The sequence below is a fragment of the Cinclus cinclus genome, chromosome 4 (genome assembly GCF_963662255.1).
Source record: "Cinclus cinclus chromosome 4, bCinCin1.1, whole genome shotgun sequence".
Lineage (NCBI taxonomy): Eukaryota > Metazoa > Chordata > Aves > Passeriformes > Cinclidae > Cinclus > Cinclus cinclus.
The window spans coordinates 55,023,913-55,038,943 of record NC_085049.1 but is presented as its reverse complement, the minus strand read 5'-3'; the positions used below and the strand labels follow the sequence as shown (position 1 = coordinate 55,038,943).

The following is a 15,031-nucleotide window of genomic DNA, read 5'->3' as shown; positions in this document are numbered from 1 at the left end:
TAAGAGAGACAAGGGTGTAATGTAGAGGAGAAATGTGAAACAATTTGGAAACAATGGGTCCTAGAAAAATGTGTTTGGGCTTTCTGGGCAATCAGCCTGAAACCCCTTCCAGGGAATTCTTCTGAACACAGGGACAGTACACTGCCAGCACCACATGCTGCTGTCCCCACTGCAGCAAGGAGCAAGCTCCTGAACTCTGGTCTTACCTTGTGCAGACATGCTGCTACAGCTGCAGGTACCCGTTTCAGCTGTACCATGGTAAGTCCCTCCTCTGTATCTGCACAGGAGGGTTTCAACAGCGTCATCAGTAGCCAGGAAAGGCTGTAAATGTGTCAGACCCTGAAGAGCCACTTAGAGTGTTTCTGTTTACATTCCTTCATAAAGGTAAGCATATATGTAAGCAAATACATCCGGGATAAATGCTCCAAACATCCCTTTTGTAGGAGCACTTTAAGAAATTTGCATTTGCAAGAATTGCTTAGCACTGGCACACTATGAGCCCAACAGTGTCCTCACCCACTAATTCTCCCTGCACTGCATCCTGGGGCACAGCCCAAGGCCCAGATGGTGAAAGCCCTCCTTGAGTGGCTGTGCATCAGCACAGCTGCCCCGGCAGCACTGCCCAGCAGCTGCAGCCAGGGGACAAAGACTGCTGCCCTGGCTGGCACTGGGGACTCAGACGAGCTGGGTAAAGGGCTCTAGAGAACTGCATTTAGGCACTTTCATCAGCTTGAGAACATCTGTGAGCAATACAGAGGGTGTTACTCTATCCTGTGAGCTGGACTATGGCTAAAGATTTCTGTGTTTAAAACACCCCCAACTGTAAAATGAGTGTAAGTAAGCATCTAAAGATCAGAAAGCAACCAGTGAAAAGCAGTAATTTCCCAGCTACTGCCTTCAGCAGAAGAATTACCAGGTTTAACACCTACAGACTCAGCATGGCCACTAATTTGATTGAAAAATAAAACAAGTACGTACAATGTAAAAACAAGCAAGAGACAACAGTATTGCACCCTCCTTTCAGAGTCATTACTGACATTATGCAGTGTTATTCCAAAAGCTGACTATTGAAGAAAATAATGAAACTTCATTAGACATCTGAAATATGCAAACTTTCACAGTCTTATGAAATATGCCTTCAAATTTCATAACAAACAGATTAAGCCTGTGTAATTTGCTTGGAAAAAGTCAGTATCCTTAAACAAACTCTAAACAGGGCCCTACAAAGCTGAAGTTTGGGGATGGACTTTTAGAGTTAGGTAACTTTGTTCTCCCTAGGAAACATGATTAGTCAGATTTTTTAAAAGCTACCATGATATACCAACAGAAAGATTTTCAAACACCAGGATACTTGATATACAATTTATGGACTATGTAGTGAATAAGGAAAATAAAATTGTATCTCTGAAACAAAAAGAGAACCAACATATGGAATAAGTTGGTAGGAAAGGCAATTAAAATAAAAAGTATATTAAAAAAACTTGCAAAAGAGAACTAAACTTGCTCCTTGAGAAGAAGGGGACTGGAAGGATAATAAAAATAGCAGGAAGGTAGGATTAAGATACATTTTGGAAAGGCAGGCATGTGAAGCCATATGGCCTTTTCCTGTTCCTAAACTATCTTATGTTCTTTGAACTCTGTCTCTCAGAAGCCAGTCTGATCAACACAGCAGGAAGTTTGCAGATTAGAGTATTATGCCAGACTGAAACATTGTGTAATCGAACGAAAAAAAAAAAGGAAAAAGGAAAAAAGAGCACATACAGAATATTCCCAAGGAACAGACGCTTGCCTCCAAATCTGTATTTACAATACCATTAAAGTCAACATGAAAATGCTTATCTGATTCCAAGCATATGTAAGACTTTCTGCTGACAGAAATCAGAATTTTTTTCTCTCTCAGCAAGAAAGCCTTGATTTTAGCTTTTTTTGTGCCAGGCAGTAAAACTTGGGAAATTTTCATACGTACCACAAGAGCCATTCCCATTACAGCCACACATACACTAGCAATTTTTAAGATGTGGAACCACAAAATTCTTCTGAGAAAAAAATGCATACTATCCTTCAGGCTCTTTTCTCGATCTCACAGAGCAGTTTGCAAACAGGAGGAAGCTCCCGAGCTCTGAGATTTTTCAGATGTGTGTCAACAGGATTTCCCCACTCTCCTGAAACACCTACATCTAAAGAGAGATTCTTACCCAGTGATCCCAGATGTGACATAGTCCTTCCCTAGGTAGTTATAACCGTGGCGAATAAGATCTTCACACACATCCTTAACTTTACTGCCGCCAAAAGCCGTTCCATAGTGAAATTTGCCATCGAGCACCCCAGCCTTTCCAGCCAGGAGTTCAATCAACTTTCCTACCTGTGAAAGAAAAGCAGAGTTAGCATCCTGGTCATTAGGACAGGCACATGGCTGGACTGCTCACAGCACAAGTTAGTTAGGCAGATGGCAGCCCGGGCTATTGCATGCAACAGGAGGAGTGGAAGAAGCCCAAGAACCAGGAGTACTCCTATGTGACGGGGAAAACTGGACTCATCACAGGGTCTGGGAACACCTTTAAGGTCCCAAGTCAAGCAGTTCCACTTCTTCCAGTTATCTGAAAAATGGGCAGGATCCATGTGGCCTTCTGCTGTAGGGAACAGCCTTGGAGACTGACTGCCCTGCAGCAGGGGGAACAGAAGGGAAGATGCTAACTAAGGAAGAAAGATCAGAGGCTGTATGAAGGAAGCACTGAGGTCCCACATTAAAGGCCAGGCAGCGAGGTATTTAGCAGGCAGTGACCCTGCAGCACAGGTGCAAGAGTCAGGCGCCTCAGTTCCAGGGAGGTGTGTATAATTTAAGAAACTTTATAGGTCTGGATCTATAACTGAAGCTCCTCTCCAACCTTCACCTCACAGACGGATTAGTGAGCACAGGCAATAGGGTAGGAAGAGCAAGAAATCTTCAAACACAAAGGGTGCAAGCAAAGCATTCAGTTGCACCCCTCTTAACTTGATACAGAACAAAATGACAATGATGCACAAAGAGTCTGCAACCCTACTCCTTTTACAGCAGGATGTTTCAAAACAGAGGGCTGACTACTCAGAGCAAGAGCAAGTGCATGGCATGATGACTGGAGAACATTCTCAGTGAAACCACGCTTCAAGCGTTTCTGTCTCTGGTGGCTGATGCCCTTCTCTTTCCCTCCTGGGGCCCGTGTCTCGTGAGTGGAGCAGCAGTGCTCACCGTCATACGCGATGGGAAGCCGTGAGGGTTCATTATGATATCTGGGCAGATCCCTGTATCACAAAATGGCATGTCCTCCTGAGGAACAATCAGTCCACACACCCCTGCAGAAGAGAAAACATTTCAATTCACAAAACAGCAAACCATCAGTAGGGCTGATGCTCATCACCAGATTTTCTTTAGTGTGTTCCTCCTCCTCTCTTTCTCATGGAACACTTTTTACCCAGATTCATTACCATGACCAGTACTCCCAACCTGCAGACTAGAAGAGAGCCCTTGTGACAGGACTGGCAAAATTAGCATACCCTTACATAATGCTCCCAGTTGTTTGTGAGTTAGCAAATTAGGGAAGAAAGCTTTGGATACTATTTTCAGAAGCAACTAGAAACTTCTTTCCAATCAGACTGGAGTATCTCAAGAGAGACCCCGTTTTTAAAGCTGGTGCTTAAATTTCCTGAAAGAAAAAAAATCAGAAATGTGGCTTCTTAGGTTATGTCTTTGGACATATAGAATTATTATTGATTTGAATTTTATTTATCATATGTATTTGCTAAATACTGTCAATAGAAACCAATCAAATGGGACTTTGACAGGGACTGAGAAGAGATAACTAGGGGAAAATAAATAAAAAACAATTAAGATTTTTTCAGGTAACATCTGCTTACTGAGCAAAGACTGCTATCAATGAATGACAAAGTGCAATCCACTCCACAGACTGCTTTTATTTTGTCAGTCCATGAACACGAACTGTCCCTTTAAAAGTTTTGGAAGCTTTTTTCAGTCTCTATCAATGTTGGAAATAAAACAAAGAAAACCCTCCAAACACTAAAAATATTGCAGAAAGAATAAACAGAAACATGAAAACCCATCTTAAGTGTCCATCATGCATCTCAAAATTTCCTTCCAACCCTTACAACTTTCTATAGTGAATTCTGCAGATCAACATACTGCAGCTATAAATGATCAAGAGATCTAACATTCAAATTCAGGTGCTAAAATGCAGCTGCTTAAGCCCATACTCCTTTGAACCAAAGCTACTGTTTCAGCTGGACAATTTCTTCCAGAAGCCTTTAGAGCTGAGAAAGTCTGCAAGCTATTTGAGATCAGCCTGCTGCAACTGTGCCAGAGCATGCTTTGGGAACAGTCTTGGAGTGGAGGGGGCTCCTGGAAGACTGAGGGTACTGGTTACATCCCTAAAAAGGCATCCCCCGACCAGCCAGCTCACAGGGGGATATCAGCGTCTGCTCAGGAGGGAGCTCCTCTTCCACTGTCCAAGCAAGACAGGGATAGGTGTATGGGACAGTAGTTAATAGAATGAGAATGGTAAGTATGGGGGAAGGGAGCAGTAAAAAAACGTCTGGGGCAAGGGTGTGTGTGCTGTTGTATTTTGGTTTTAAACCTATTGAAACTAATTTTCATTGTTCTACTGTGATAAATCAATAACATCCTTCCAGCCCTCCCTGCCAAGCAGCAATCATTTGCTGAAAATAAATTTAAAAAACAACTCAAACCAACCCACTATCTCTTCCTTGCACAGCTTTTTTTTGTCCTAAAATTTTATACATAAATACTCTTATATGTGTTATTGTGCATACATTCTGCCTTATTTGCATTTACATCTAAGAAAGCATTAGGTTGCATCTGGACTTCACGGCACCTGTAAGCCAAGAATTAAATCTTAGCTAACTTAAAATTACTTTAGGCTCTGAAAACCTTTTATATGCCAAGCTGGTTCCCATAGCAGACAGCCACTGTGTTGTTTGTTTTGTGTGAAAGTGAATGATAAAAGATCCATGAAATCGACACAGAAAGGCAGAACAGCAGAAAGAACTGAGGGCTCTCCATCATAGCGGCTTCTACCCTCCGCTGACTTGTGTAACAATAGGACCTACACACCCAACTGCAGATCTAACACAGCTGTGCATTTCATTAGATGAAGAGCACTAGTGACACAAGTAAATAATTAACTTATTCTGGTCCGCTGACTGTGGTTATGAGACCAGTCATAGCTGACAGATTTTAATACAAGTTAACACAAAGACAGCATAATGAGCTTAGAAGTTAAAAACAAAATATTTAGACAGAATCCAGAAATGTGAAGCTCGCTAGGCCATTTATAAAGTTTCTATTTTACAGAGGGGGGGGAAAAAAAGGGAAAAGAGAGAAAAAAAAGGAAAGCTATAAAGCCTCAGTTCTAAGCTTCTGTATTTTAAAAAGTTGCTGAGCCTGTAGCAGATCTACAGCATGTCTGTGTGTATTTAGAGGACAGAGAAGCTTCTTCCGACCCTATGTTTTAAGAAAGTTCATTCAACTGTTAAAAAAGCTGAAAGATACCTTTCCTATATATGATGCTACTTGTAAAAGTAAGTAATTGCAATTAATTCAAAATGTAAACCTGATTTTATTTTATTTTACAATCACTTGCTTTCAGAAGTTCTTCAGAAGACTAACGCTTGTCGCCCTACACTTTAAACTCCTGAATTTGCTACTCTTTTTTTTTTTTTTTTGCAGCAGAGCACTACCAGGCAAGCCAACAGCTGAAAGAAAGTGACCAAGTGAATTAAACCATGTAAGTGAAACTATCTCTTGCAACTGGCTGATAAAACAGTAAAGGAGGCTGGATTTAAAACACCCTCAAGTTCCAAACCCTGTTCAAATATTAACTGCGTTTCACAACTCAGCTGCTCAACTACATCCCATACAATATTTATAAATAAGGCACACTCAAACTAGGAGACTGTTTTGCTCTGTGGTTCTTCCTAGAGGTTAGTATTTCTTAATTGTTACTGATTTAGACATCACATGAAAATTGATCCCCCAGCATTCATAGAGGACACATGAAATAATTTGGTTTCATTAACTTCCCTTCCTCTCGTAATTTTTATATGCTGCATCTGGAATTGAGCAATACAACTTGAGACTAAATTCTATACTGCTGTGGGCCTGAATCTCTCTCACCTATACATTCTGGAGTCTCATCTGGGACCAGAATCAAGTATTAACAACCAGAAAAAGCTGCAGACAAAACACGCTTTTTAATGTGGATTAACGAGATGATTGTGTGCTTGAGCAAGAAAGCATCTAGCAACTTGCTACATCTAATTTCTTGTCAATTGAAAAACAAATTAAATTCTAGAAAACAACCTTCCATGTACCAATTTTGTAATGTTACCTTAGAAGGAAAATCAATGAAAATGCTAAGAAATTCTTCCACAATATCAGAAAGGAAAAAACGTGTATTAATAAGCATGGCAGCTTAATGCAAGGGTAACAGTTTAAATTAGAATAACCTAAAATCAGACATCCACAGTGGTTTAACATGCAAGTATAAAACAGCCATAGGCAGTGTTTTTCAATGCTATTGTATGGCAGCCAATAAATGACAGCCCCCTGACTATACACAATGGCCCCCAGCCCCACACACGCTATCAGCATCAATGCTGACAGCATCTCAAACCCGTGTACCTCCACAAGGCACTGACAGCATAAAGAGCCCCTCGCCCCTGTACTTTTGTCTCAGTTTCTTTTCCTAATCAGGAGAAACTCAGGTTTCCAGGGCTGGTACCTCTCGTGTGGTTGCCTTTACAGTTTGCTGACAAACACGGGCACAGCCAGACTTGTAAAAGCTCACTTCAGAGCAGAGGGAAGGGGGGCGGCCGGGAGGGGGCAGGGACACAACACAACAGTATGGGAAAGTTTTTCACCAGGCTACGATAAGGTGCCTTCTATACACACACGCCAAATGAAAAAGAAAAAAAAAATCATCAAATAAGTCAAAACAACCTAATATAGAAAACTAATTACTACCAGCAGGAGGGACATTAGCGAGCAAAGGAGACGACGTGAATAGAAGCAGCAGCAATACCAGTTTCTATCAGCAAGATAAAAAGGAATGCATTACCAAACGTGCTTGTTTACTCATTCTAATGATATGGTGGTAAAAGACCTAAAACTGACTTCAAAGGCATCTATTTTAACTTTGCCAGATTTGCCAGAATTTGGAAATACTCTTGAGAAATAAGGCAACATCACATGATAAAGCAAAGTTGTAGCTGTAACACATCGTGCTATGTTACGGACAAGTGACAGATATACAAAAATTAGTAAGGCCGAACAAAAAATGTACAGCTGCTTCAAAACTCTCTAATTACATACTGTGTTGACTAACTAAGCATAAAAGAAGTCTAGAAGAAGAAAGTGCTGCATCACATAAGCTTTGTTCAATATTGAATCATTCACTGATCTATCATATCACTTGCTACATCCCATCTGACATAAGAGGTAAAGAACAGAATTAAAATTAACAGATAAATAATGCATAAGTAAACTTGATTAGTTTTCTTATTAAAAACATCACTCTAAATGAGAGGAGGTGCTAGAAGACAATACAGTTTGTACACTGCTTTCCCATGAGCTGCTGAATGGTCTGATGTGATAAATTTGCATAGTCTGAAGCACACAAAGAGCTGATTAATTGAAACCCTTACAATGCTTCTGGAAGCAGCTATTGTAAAACAATAACCATAGGAACTTTACAAAATACACATGGCTGAATGAGTCAAGAGCTTAATAAAATGTGCGTTCAGGATACACTATTTGGAAACAGAATTAGAGATTTTTATTCTGTGCCATAAAATGCTAAATCACCCTAATTTCAGAGGTTCAGTTGAGGATTTACTGAAAAGGTCAGAAGGTTACCTGTTTGGTGCTTGAGATTAAAAAAAAAAAAATGCTGTGATTTTTCTTCTTACGACAGTGATCTAAGCAGTGGTTTTGTTGAAAATAAATAGAAAAAACAGTATGGGAAGTTTTAATGGCATTCTGACATTTTCTCAAACTCAACTTTTGAAGATAAAAATATGGTAAGAAATCCCTACCTTCTCTGATGCCTAATGACTAGTAATCATCCCAAATTCCTGCAGTTGATTAAGAGCAAATTCTTTTTAATGCCACTTCAACAACCATTTAATTACTATAAACACACTGATGTTCTATTAGGGATAAAGTACTAATTCTGACTTGCAACATGGGGGAAAATGACACAAGCAGCCATTTAAAACTAACATTTTATTTTAAATGTTCTGCTTATCTGTACTGTACAAGTGCTCATGAAAAGGAAAAAGATAAGTTGATCTCCATTATGAAGTTAGGAAAGCAGATGGCAGATGCTCAAACTAATAAAAAATTCAAAAAGTAAGCAAGATCAGACTTTGGTAGATGAGTGGTATTGTCATGAAGTTTATACAGTTGATAATGCAGTGAATGGATTTTGTTTTGACACTAAAAAACGTGGTTCATTTAGGAAAACAAAGACCATCTTTCATGAATTTAAACTTGCTTCCTTGTCTTTAGAGTTGTTTAAGTGCAGATACTTCAGAAAGGTTTAATCCTTTATCTTAGATCTTCAGCTATTAAAAAGCTTCTGTTTGCCAGTTCAAACAATCTCTTGCTTAAATACAGTTTTTCCACTCCTCAGGAATACTGTTCAGTATTGCTACTTAGTTCTGTGATCTACAGGACCTTTGTTGGAGGTGTTAATCCTTTTTCACATGAGAGACTGAGAAATGTTCTTTCAGAGAAGTGTTATATTGCTTTTTTTCACATCAAAGGAGCCCAACTTTTTCCTCATTGTGACTTGTAGCAAAGCAAGAGGAAATCTGGAAATATAATAATTTACTTTGTATGAAACTCAGATGAAGCTTCTTTAGCTTAACAATCCTTTTGCCTTCTGTGCTTTGAAAAGTGACTTTGCTTGAAGAATACAAGATTAAAACAACAAAATAATTAACAAAAAAAAAGTTTTTTCTATCCTTCTGGAAAATATATGATGCAACATAGTGAAAACAAAGTTCTGCAGTTCAGGATAAACATGTAACTACCAGAGAGGATTTATTTGTGAGACACTAGAAGCTTAATGACTTCACAGACTATAGAGACAGTCTCAGTCCCAAAGATCTTACTGCAACATCCAGTTTCAAGATGACTACTAAAATAAAGCAAAATATTTGCATTTTAGAACACAGCATGGTGGCCTCAATTGTTTGAGTTTTTTTTTTCCTTCTCTCCATATACTTCTTTTTGAGAGGCCTTGAAGGACAGGCAACCTTTTACAGGCAGCTTGGAAGAAGTGTACTTAAAACATGGACTCTTGTGAAAAGAGGGTGTGGTGGACAGGCCAGAAGTGGTGACCCTTGCCAATACCATGTTGACATGTGAGAGGACACAAAGAAGGCAGCAAATACAGAGGCAGTGACATAGATCTGTATTATTACAGAGGCCTACAAAATCTACCTACATATTTAACGAAAGGCTTTTCCGTAACAAAAGGCTAAAGCTGGTTTGTGAGATTTAATCTGTTGTATCCCAGACACTTTCTAATTCCCTTACTCTGCTTCCTTCTGCTCCAGTGACAAAGCACAGCTTTGAAATACAAATCAATTTGGAATACAGGAAAAAAAGACCATCAGAAAGTTTGAGACGTGGTTTGTACAATCTCTTATTATGCACATATTTAATTATTTGAAAGCCACAGCCATTAAATCAAATCTCATCTTCACGCATTCCTTCTAGAAAATAAATATATTTCACAAAAAAGACTGACAATGCAGACAGGCATGCTTTTTCTCCATCTCAGTGAATCAAGGTACATGCTAATTTAAGCTCATTATATGTTTAAATGGCCCTGTGGCAGACTTAAACCTAACAGTCAAAAATTAAACTTGAAGTTGTAATTGCTTGCCTTCAAACCAACATAAGAGAATAAATTCAGAGCTAATTAAAAATTCTCTCAATAGTTTCTGTTAGTAAAACTGTTAGTATTATGATTTCTGTTTCATGATTATCTGTATTCTTCTGATATGACTGATCCTTCCCCAGTTTGATGCCAGAGGATGATACTAGATACAATGTTAAAAAGTTATCAAAGGAGGTTTTCCCTTTCCTTTTCATACTTTTTCTCCAGCTCTGCTATTGTCAGTATTGGCTCATTCACTGTGTAGTTAAACTGCAGAACAGTGAACTGCACTGTTGCTGCCAGTATTTTTTCCTTAATATCTATCAAATGTGTCTTCTCTGCATTCCTCCTTTCTCCCATTTACTGTAACATCTTCTTCTATAATGCACTACAGGGCAGTGAACTGAGAGATTTACTGCCAGGAAGGCTATGAGTCCTAGTAAAATGCAATAATTTGGAACATGATCACTCCCCTGATCACAAGGGACTATTACTACAGACTTATGTATGGGACAGCTACAGGCACAAGCCTGCAAACTCTGTAACACAACTGTTGCAATGTTCCCACTCGTGTCTGAAAGGGACATTCTAAATAATTTATGGGTTTGCATCATCATCATTATATTATTATTATTATTATTATTATTATTATTCCAAGCACAGATACAGGATGATACTGTTAACAGATGCAATGCCAGGCATAACTATGGTGCCCTCAAAGTTTCCTAAAGCATTTAGGATATTGCTTTCCATTACCATGGGATTTTCACAGGTGGCTGCTTGCTCTACATTGTGAGATGCCTTATGTGCATTTTGTCATATGGAAGGTCTTTAGCACCCTAAAGCCATACTGCAGCCTGCCTGACACAATTCTGTTTCCTTCTGTCATTCTTCCACTTCCACTCATGGTTCTGCATTTGTGGAGTACTCTTTTTATTATTTTTTGGAGGGATATGAAAAAAAAAAGTTCATTTACTTTCTGCTCAACTATTCCAACAGGTGTACATTAACAGCCCAAACTAGGAGGAAAAAAAAATGTACCTACTTAAGTTTTTCATGCAAATCCCTATAAATATTTATCATGATTAACCAAGCAGCTTCTTTAATAGAATTTGGAGGCTTTTTTTGCTTTTTTTTAAATTCTAATAAGAAAATTTGTCCTGCACAGCACTGATTGCATTGTTGTATAATAACTTGCTGCTAAAATACTGCATACCACTTACAAGGAGAAGGGTTTAATTAGACAAAGCTGAAATTGTATCAAGAAATTGGCACTGCTCTAACAATGCTCCTAAGTTTTTAAGCACTGCACAACTTCATTGTGTATGAGACTGAAAAAGTATTTGAAAGAGAATCTACACAAAATATTCCTGAAGGAGGATCTTCCCTGAGAAAAGGAAGAACAGGGCAGTTGAATTGCTCAGCTCCTGGTTGCCTCTGAAGCTAATGGTCTTCCTCCCCTCACTTATCATAACTATCCTATAAGGCTGCAGTGCAAGAACTAGACTCAGTTTTAGAAGTAAAATCAGGTATGTAGAGCTGCTGCTTTACTTTTTTGAAACCTTCAACAATACTGATTCCCAAGTCACTCGTATCACTAGCTTTGCATTTTTAGAACAAAAACCATCCTGAAAATACAATCCGGAAAAACATTTCAATGCTTAGCAGAAGAGTTTCTCTTCCTTACTAACAACAGAAACAATGGAAGTATTTCCTGAAAATAGTTTTTCAAAAACCAGTTTTGTGGTATGTGGAAAGACACTGTGGAATTACAGGTGATCTTGCAGAGAGCTGCACGTGCTGAGCAAGGCTGCGCTGACTATTCTTATAGGTAACACAAATTTGAGGCAGTATCTGGTAACAGCTGTCACTGTGATAAACTACTGCCTTCTGCAGCCATTTCACCTCTTCTGACTGACACGTCTGATGTAGGTAGATGTCCTGATCCCCTAACTTGGACATCACAGAAATGCGGATTACTGTGGTTAGCTCTGCGTCTCATGAGAGGGATGCAGCCTTTCACTTCAGTTACATCAGTCAGTAGTCAGAAGGACAGGATTGCAAAGGGTGTATGGGCTGCAATGGAAAGGATTTGGTAATATCAACCTTTTTTACTTTTCCATCACATCTGACGAAGAGACCAAGCAATGCTCTCAAGCCAAAATAAGACCTAAAATTGTAACAAGATTACAACACTCAGGTAATAGCACAGCACATACACTAACACAGGTCACACTTCAGATACTACAAATCTCGATTTTCCAAGCGTACAAAATGATGAAAACATGTCAAAACCTGCCCCACACTGACACCAGTGCGAACAAAATATGCTTTAAAGCTGGTTACAGTCAGATTGTTTTCAGTCACTTCTTCCTTAACACCCTTTCCACACCTTCCAACCCTCTGAGATTCAGAGGATGATCTGAGACTTGTCTTTTTTTACATTCAGGTCAAGGGGAGTTCACTGCTGTTTTTCAGCAGATAGAGAAGTAGGTTCCTGATTTTTATTTTCCTAGTAACATTAAAACTTGAGAACTACATGCCACCAAGCAGCTTCCTAGTATACTCATTTTCAGGTTTTGGTCTGAAGATGCAGAAGTGCTCCAGATCATATATCCCAGGTGTATTTTTAAAAACATTCCCTTTCTTTCTGCTCTCTGCTGGTGCACTTCTAGCTGTGTTTCTGATTTGCTTCCCTTTTACACCATGGTTCTGAGTTATTTACCTGCAGTCAGTCTTGTCTTTAGAGCAGAATATCTGCACAGACCTGCAAACATCCCATTTAATCTCTCATCTTTTCTGTCTGTTCAGAGCCTTTCCAATCTCTCTACTGACAACCAGCTGACAAATCTACCACCTAAATACAAACTATGACTTAAAAAAAAAAACAACCTACCTCAAAAACCCTGTACTTGTTTAAAACGGGCAATTACTGTATCTTCCAGATTCACAGACCAACTGAGACTTGTTTTTGCTAACACATTTCTGTTTCAGAAACACCATTGCTAAATTAGGTGAACTTCACAAAAAAAAAGGGATATGGCCTTCTCTCACTGTATTCATAAAAGATATGAATCAATCAATGCAAACATACACTATGTACATATAGTAGGCATATGCAGCATGAATTTATTTTTATTAAATGTGTCCTTTACCTTTCTGCCCATGACGACTGCTAAATTTATCTCCAATTTCTGGACGTCTGGTTTGCCTCAGCAACATTTTGATCAAGAAAGCATCCTCTGCATTTGATGAAATCATTACTTTTTCAATGTAAGAATCAGTAGCACCTTTGTAGCTAGTAAAAGAAGCCAAAACATTGGTTTTACTTCTACGAACCAAACACAAGTTACAGACAACTATTTCTTGGTAAGCTCCTGACCAAACTATAATCTTTCTGGAACTTGTATATGAGGAAAAATGATTATATATTTACATACAAGTTCCAGAGTACAGCATGTTTCTACAAAAGTTTTAAGAGCTGCAACAGAAACTAAGAGAGAATTAAGCTCAACTTGTAAAGGACAAGGTGTGGGTTTTTTTCACGTGGGCTCTTCTGGACAGCAAAAGCTTCCTCATATATCGCCAATTTCTTGATCTTCAATTAAACAAACAACAACCAAATATAGTTAGAGTTGAAGAAGGGAGTTTTCTAGAACTGAGTATTTTCTCAGACAACTTTCTTTCATGTAATTTGCCCATCTCTGAAGTTATATTGCAACATACGTTACAGGCACATCTTTGTACTGCGGCTGCTGAGGCACACTGCTTCCTTCCAGAGGTGTCTGGGTCACAGTTGGCATAGATTTGTTCACAAGGACTTGCTTATTTTCTACTTTTTCACCTGCAGAGAACCAAAGAAAAAGCACCAAGAAAATGAATCTGACTGTGTTAGAAATACATTTTAAGCCTTTTTTTTTAAAAAAAAGCAAGGTGGAAGACAAACTGGGAGGAAGATGCCCAAGAAGTATGCTCTGTTGTTTTACTAAATACTGAATGGTAAGGGAATCACTAAACCAGTTTTCTTTGGCAAACCAAAGCAGAAGAGCTTGCATTCTGGGTGCACAATGAGAACAGCTATTCAACATACCCTGGGTCAAAAGTCTGCACAAAAGTATCTGAAGTCATCTGCTCTAAGTATGGAGAAATTTAACAGGGAACATTTTGCCATGATAGAACTGACAAATTTTAGAAATTCACATCTAAATTTGGGACAGCCCATCTTTCCACAACGAGCTGTGCAAGACTACTGTCAGTCTCTCCTTGTATTTACATATTCCTATTGATACTGGTGTCATATATTGCTTTCTCCTACTCCATTCCCTAATCCTGCCCTTTACACTGAAAATCAGATCAGGAGGCTGCCCAATGATACAACTGCACATCAAGTATCTACCTCCCACCTCCTCCACTAAATTACACTGAACTTCAGCTAGTGTCGCTTCTGTCCACATGAACTACCTCAAATAGGTTTTTACCTACATGCTGAGAACAGTTTCAGTCTTGAGTCCAGCCCAGTCCTATCTAGCCTAATACTTCAGAAGATTCTTGCTTTTTTTTCCTTAATTAACTTTGAAAGCTCTATTGTGATGTGTTAAAGAGAAAAATTGACCCAACTGTGTTACTATAATGGAATTAAGTTTAGTGGCCTTTAAAACACCTTTCTTACTAGATCTTAACAGATCTGTTAAGCCCTTTTCTAACTAAAGGATGACACTGTGGGAGGATTCTTTCTCAAATCTATTACCACTGGAAAGTTACACACCTCTCTGTACACTTCTATTTATTCTTCTTATCTCTCTCCAAACATTGTTCTAAAGTGTTAAGACCATATGGTTTTACTTCCTCAAACAACTGACATCTTGCTAGGAGATTCTGATGCACGAAATCAAAATAATAAGGAGTCTATCTCTATCCTTAAGAAAACAACAGTACACGACAGACAAACAGGGGAAAATTACAGTATTAAAAGCTTGCCAGCTTGGGAACATAAGAATACAAATTCTAATGCTTCAGTAGATTCACATTATTAAAAACTCACTCTTCTACTTAAATATAAAGCTACTTTTTTC

General features: G+C 38.8%; 1 protein-coding gene across 1 annotated transcript in view; it reads right to left on the bottom strand.

Moving 5' to 3' along the window:
- Positions 1–15,031, bottom strand: part of POLR3B (RNA polymerase III subunit B) — a 71,485-nt gene that overhangs the window by 10,183 nt on the left and 46,271 nt on the right. The window contains exons 22-25 of the mRNA XM_062492121.1: positions 13,686–13,803; positions 13,115–13,257; positions 3,227–3,330; positions 2,196–2,362 (exon numbers count right to left, since the gene is read on the bottom strand). Coding sequence (XP_062348105.1) covers positions 2,196–2,362; positions 3,227–3,330; positions 13,115–13,257; positions 13,686–13,803 — 532 coding nt within the window. The remainder of the gene's footprint in view (positions 1–2,195; positions 2,363–3,226; positions 3,331–13,114; positions 13,258–13,685; positions 13,804–15,031) is intronic.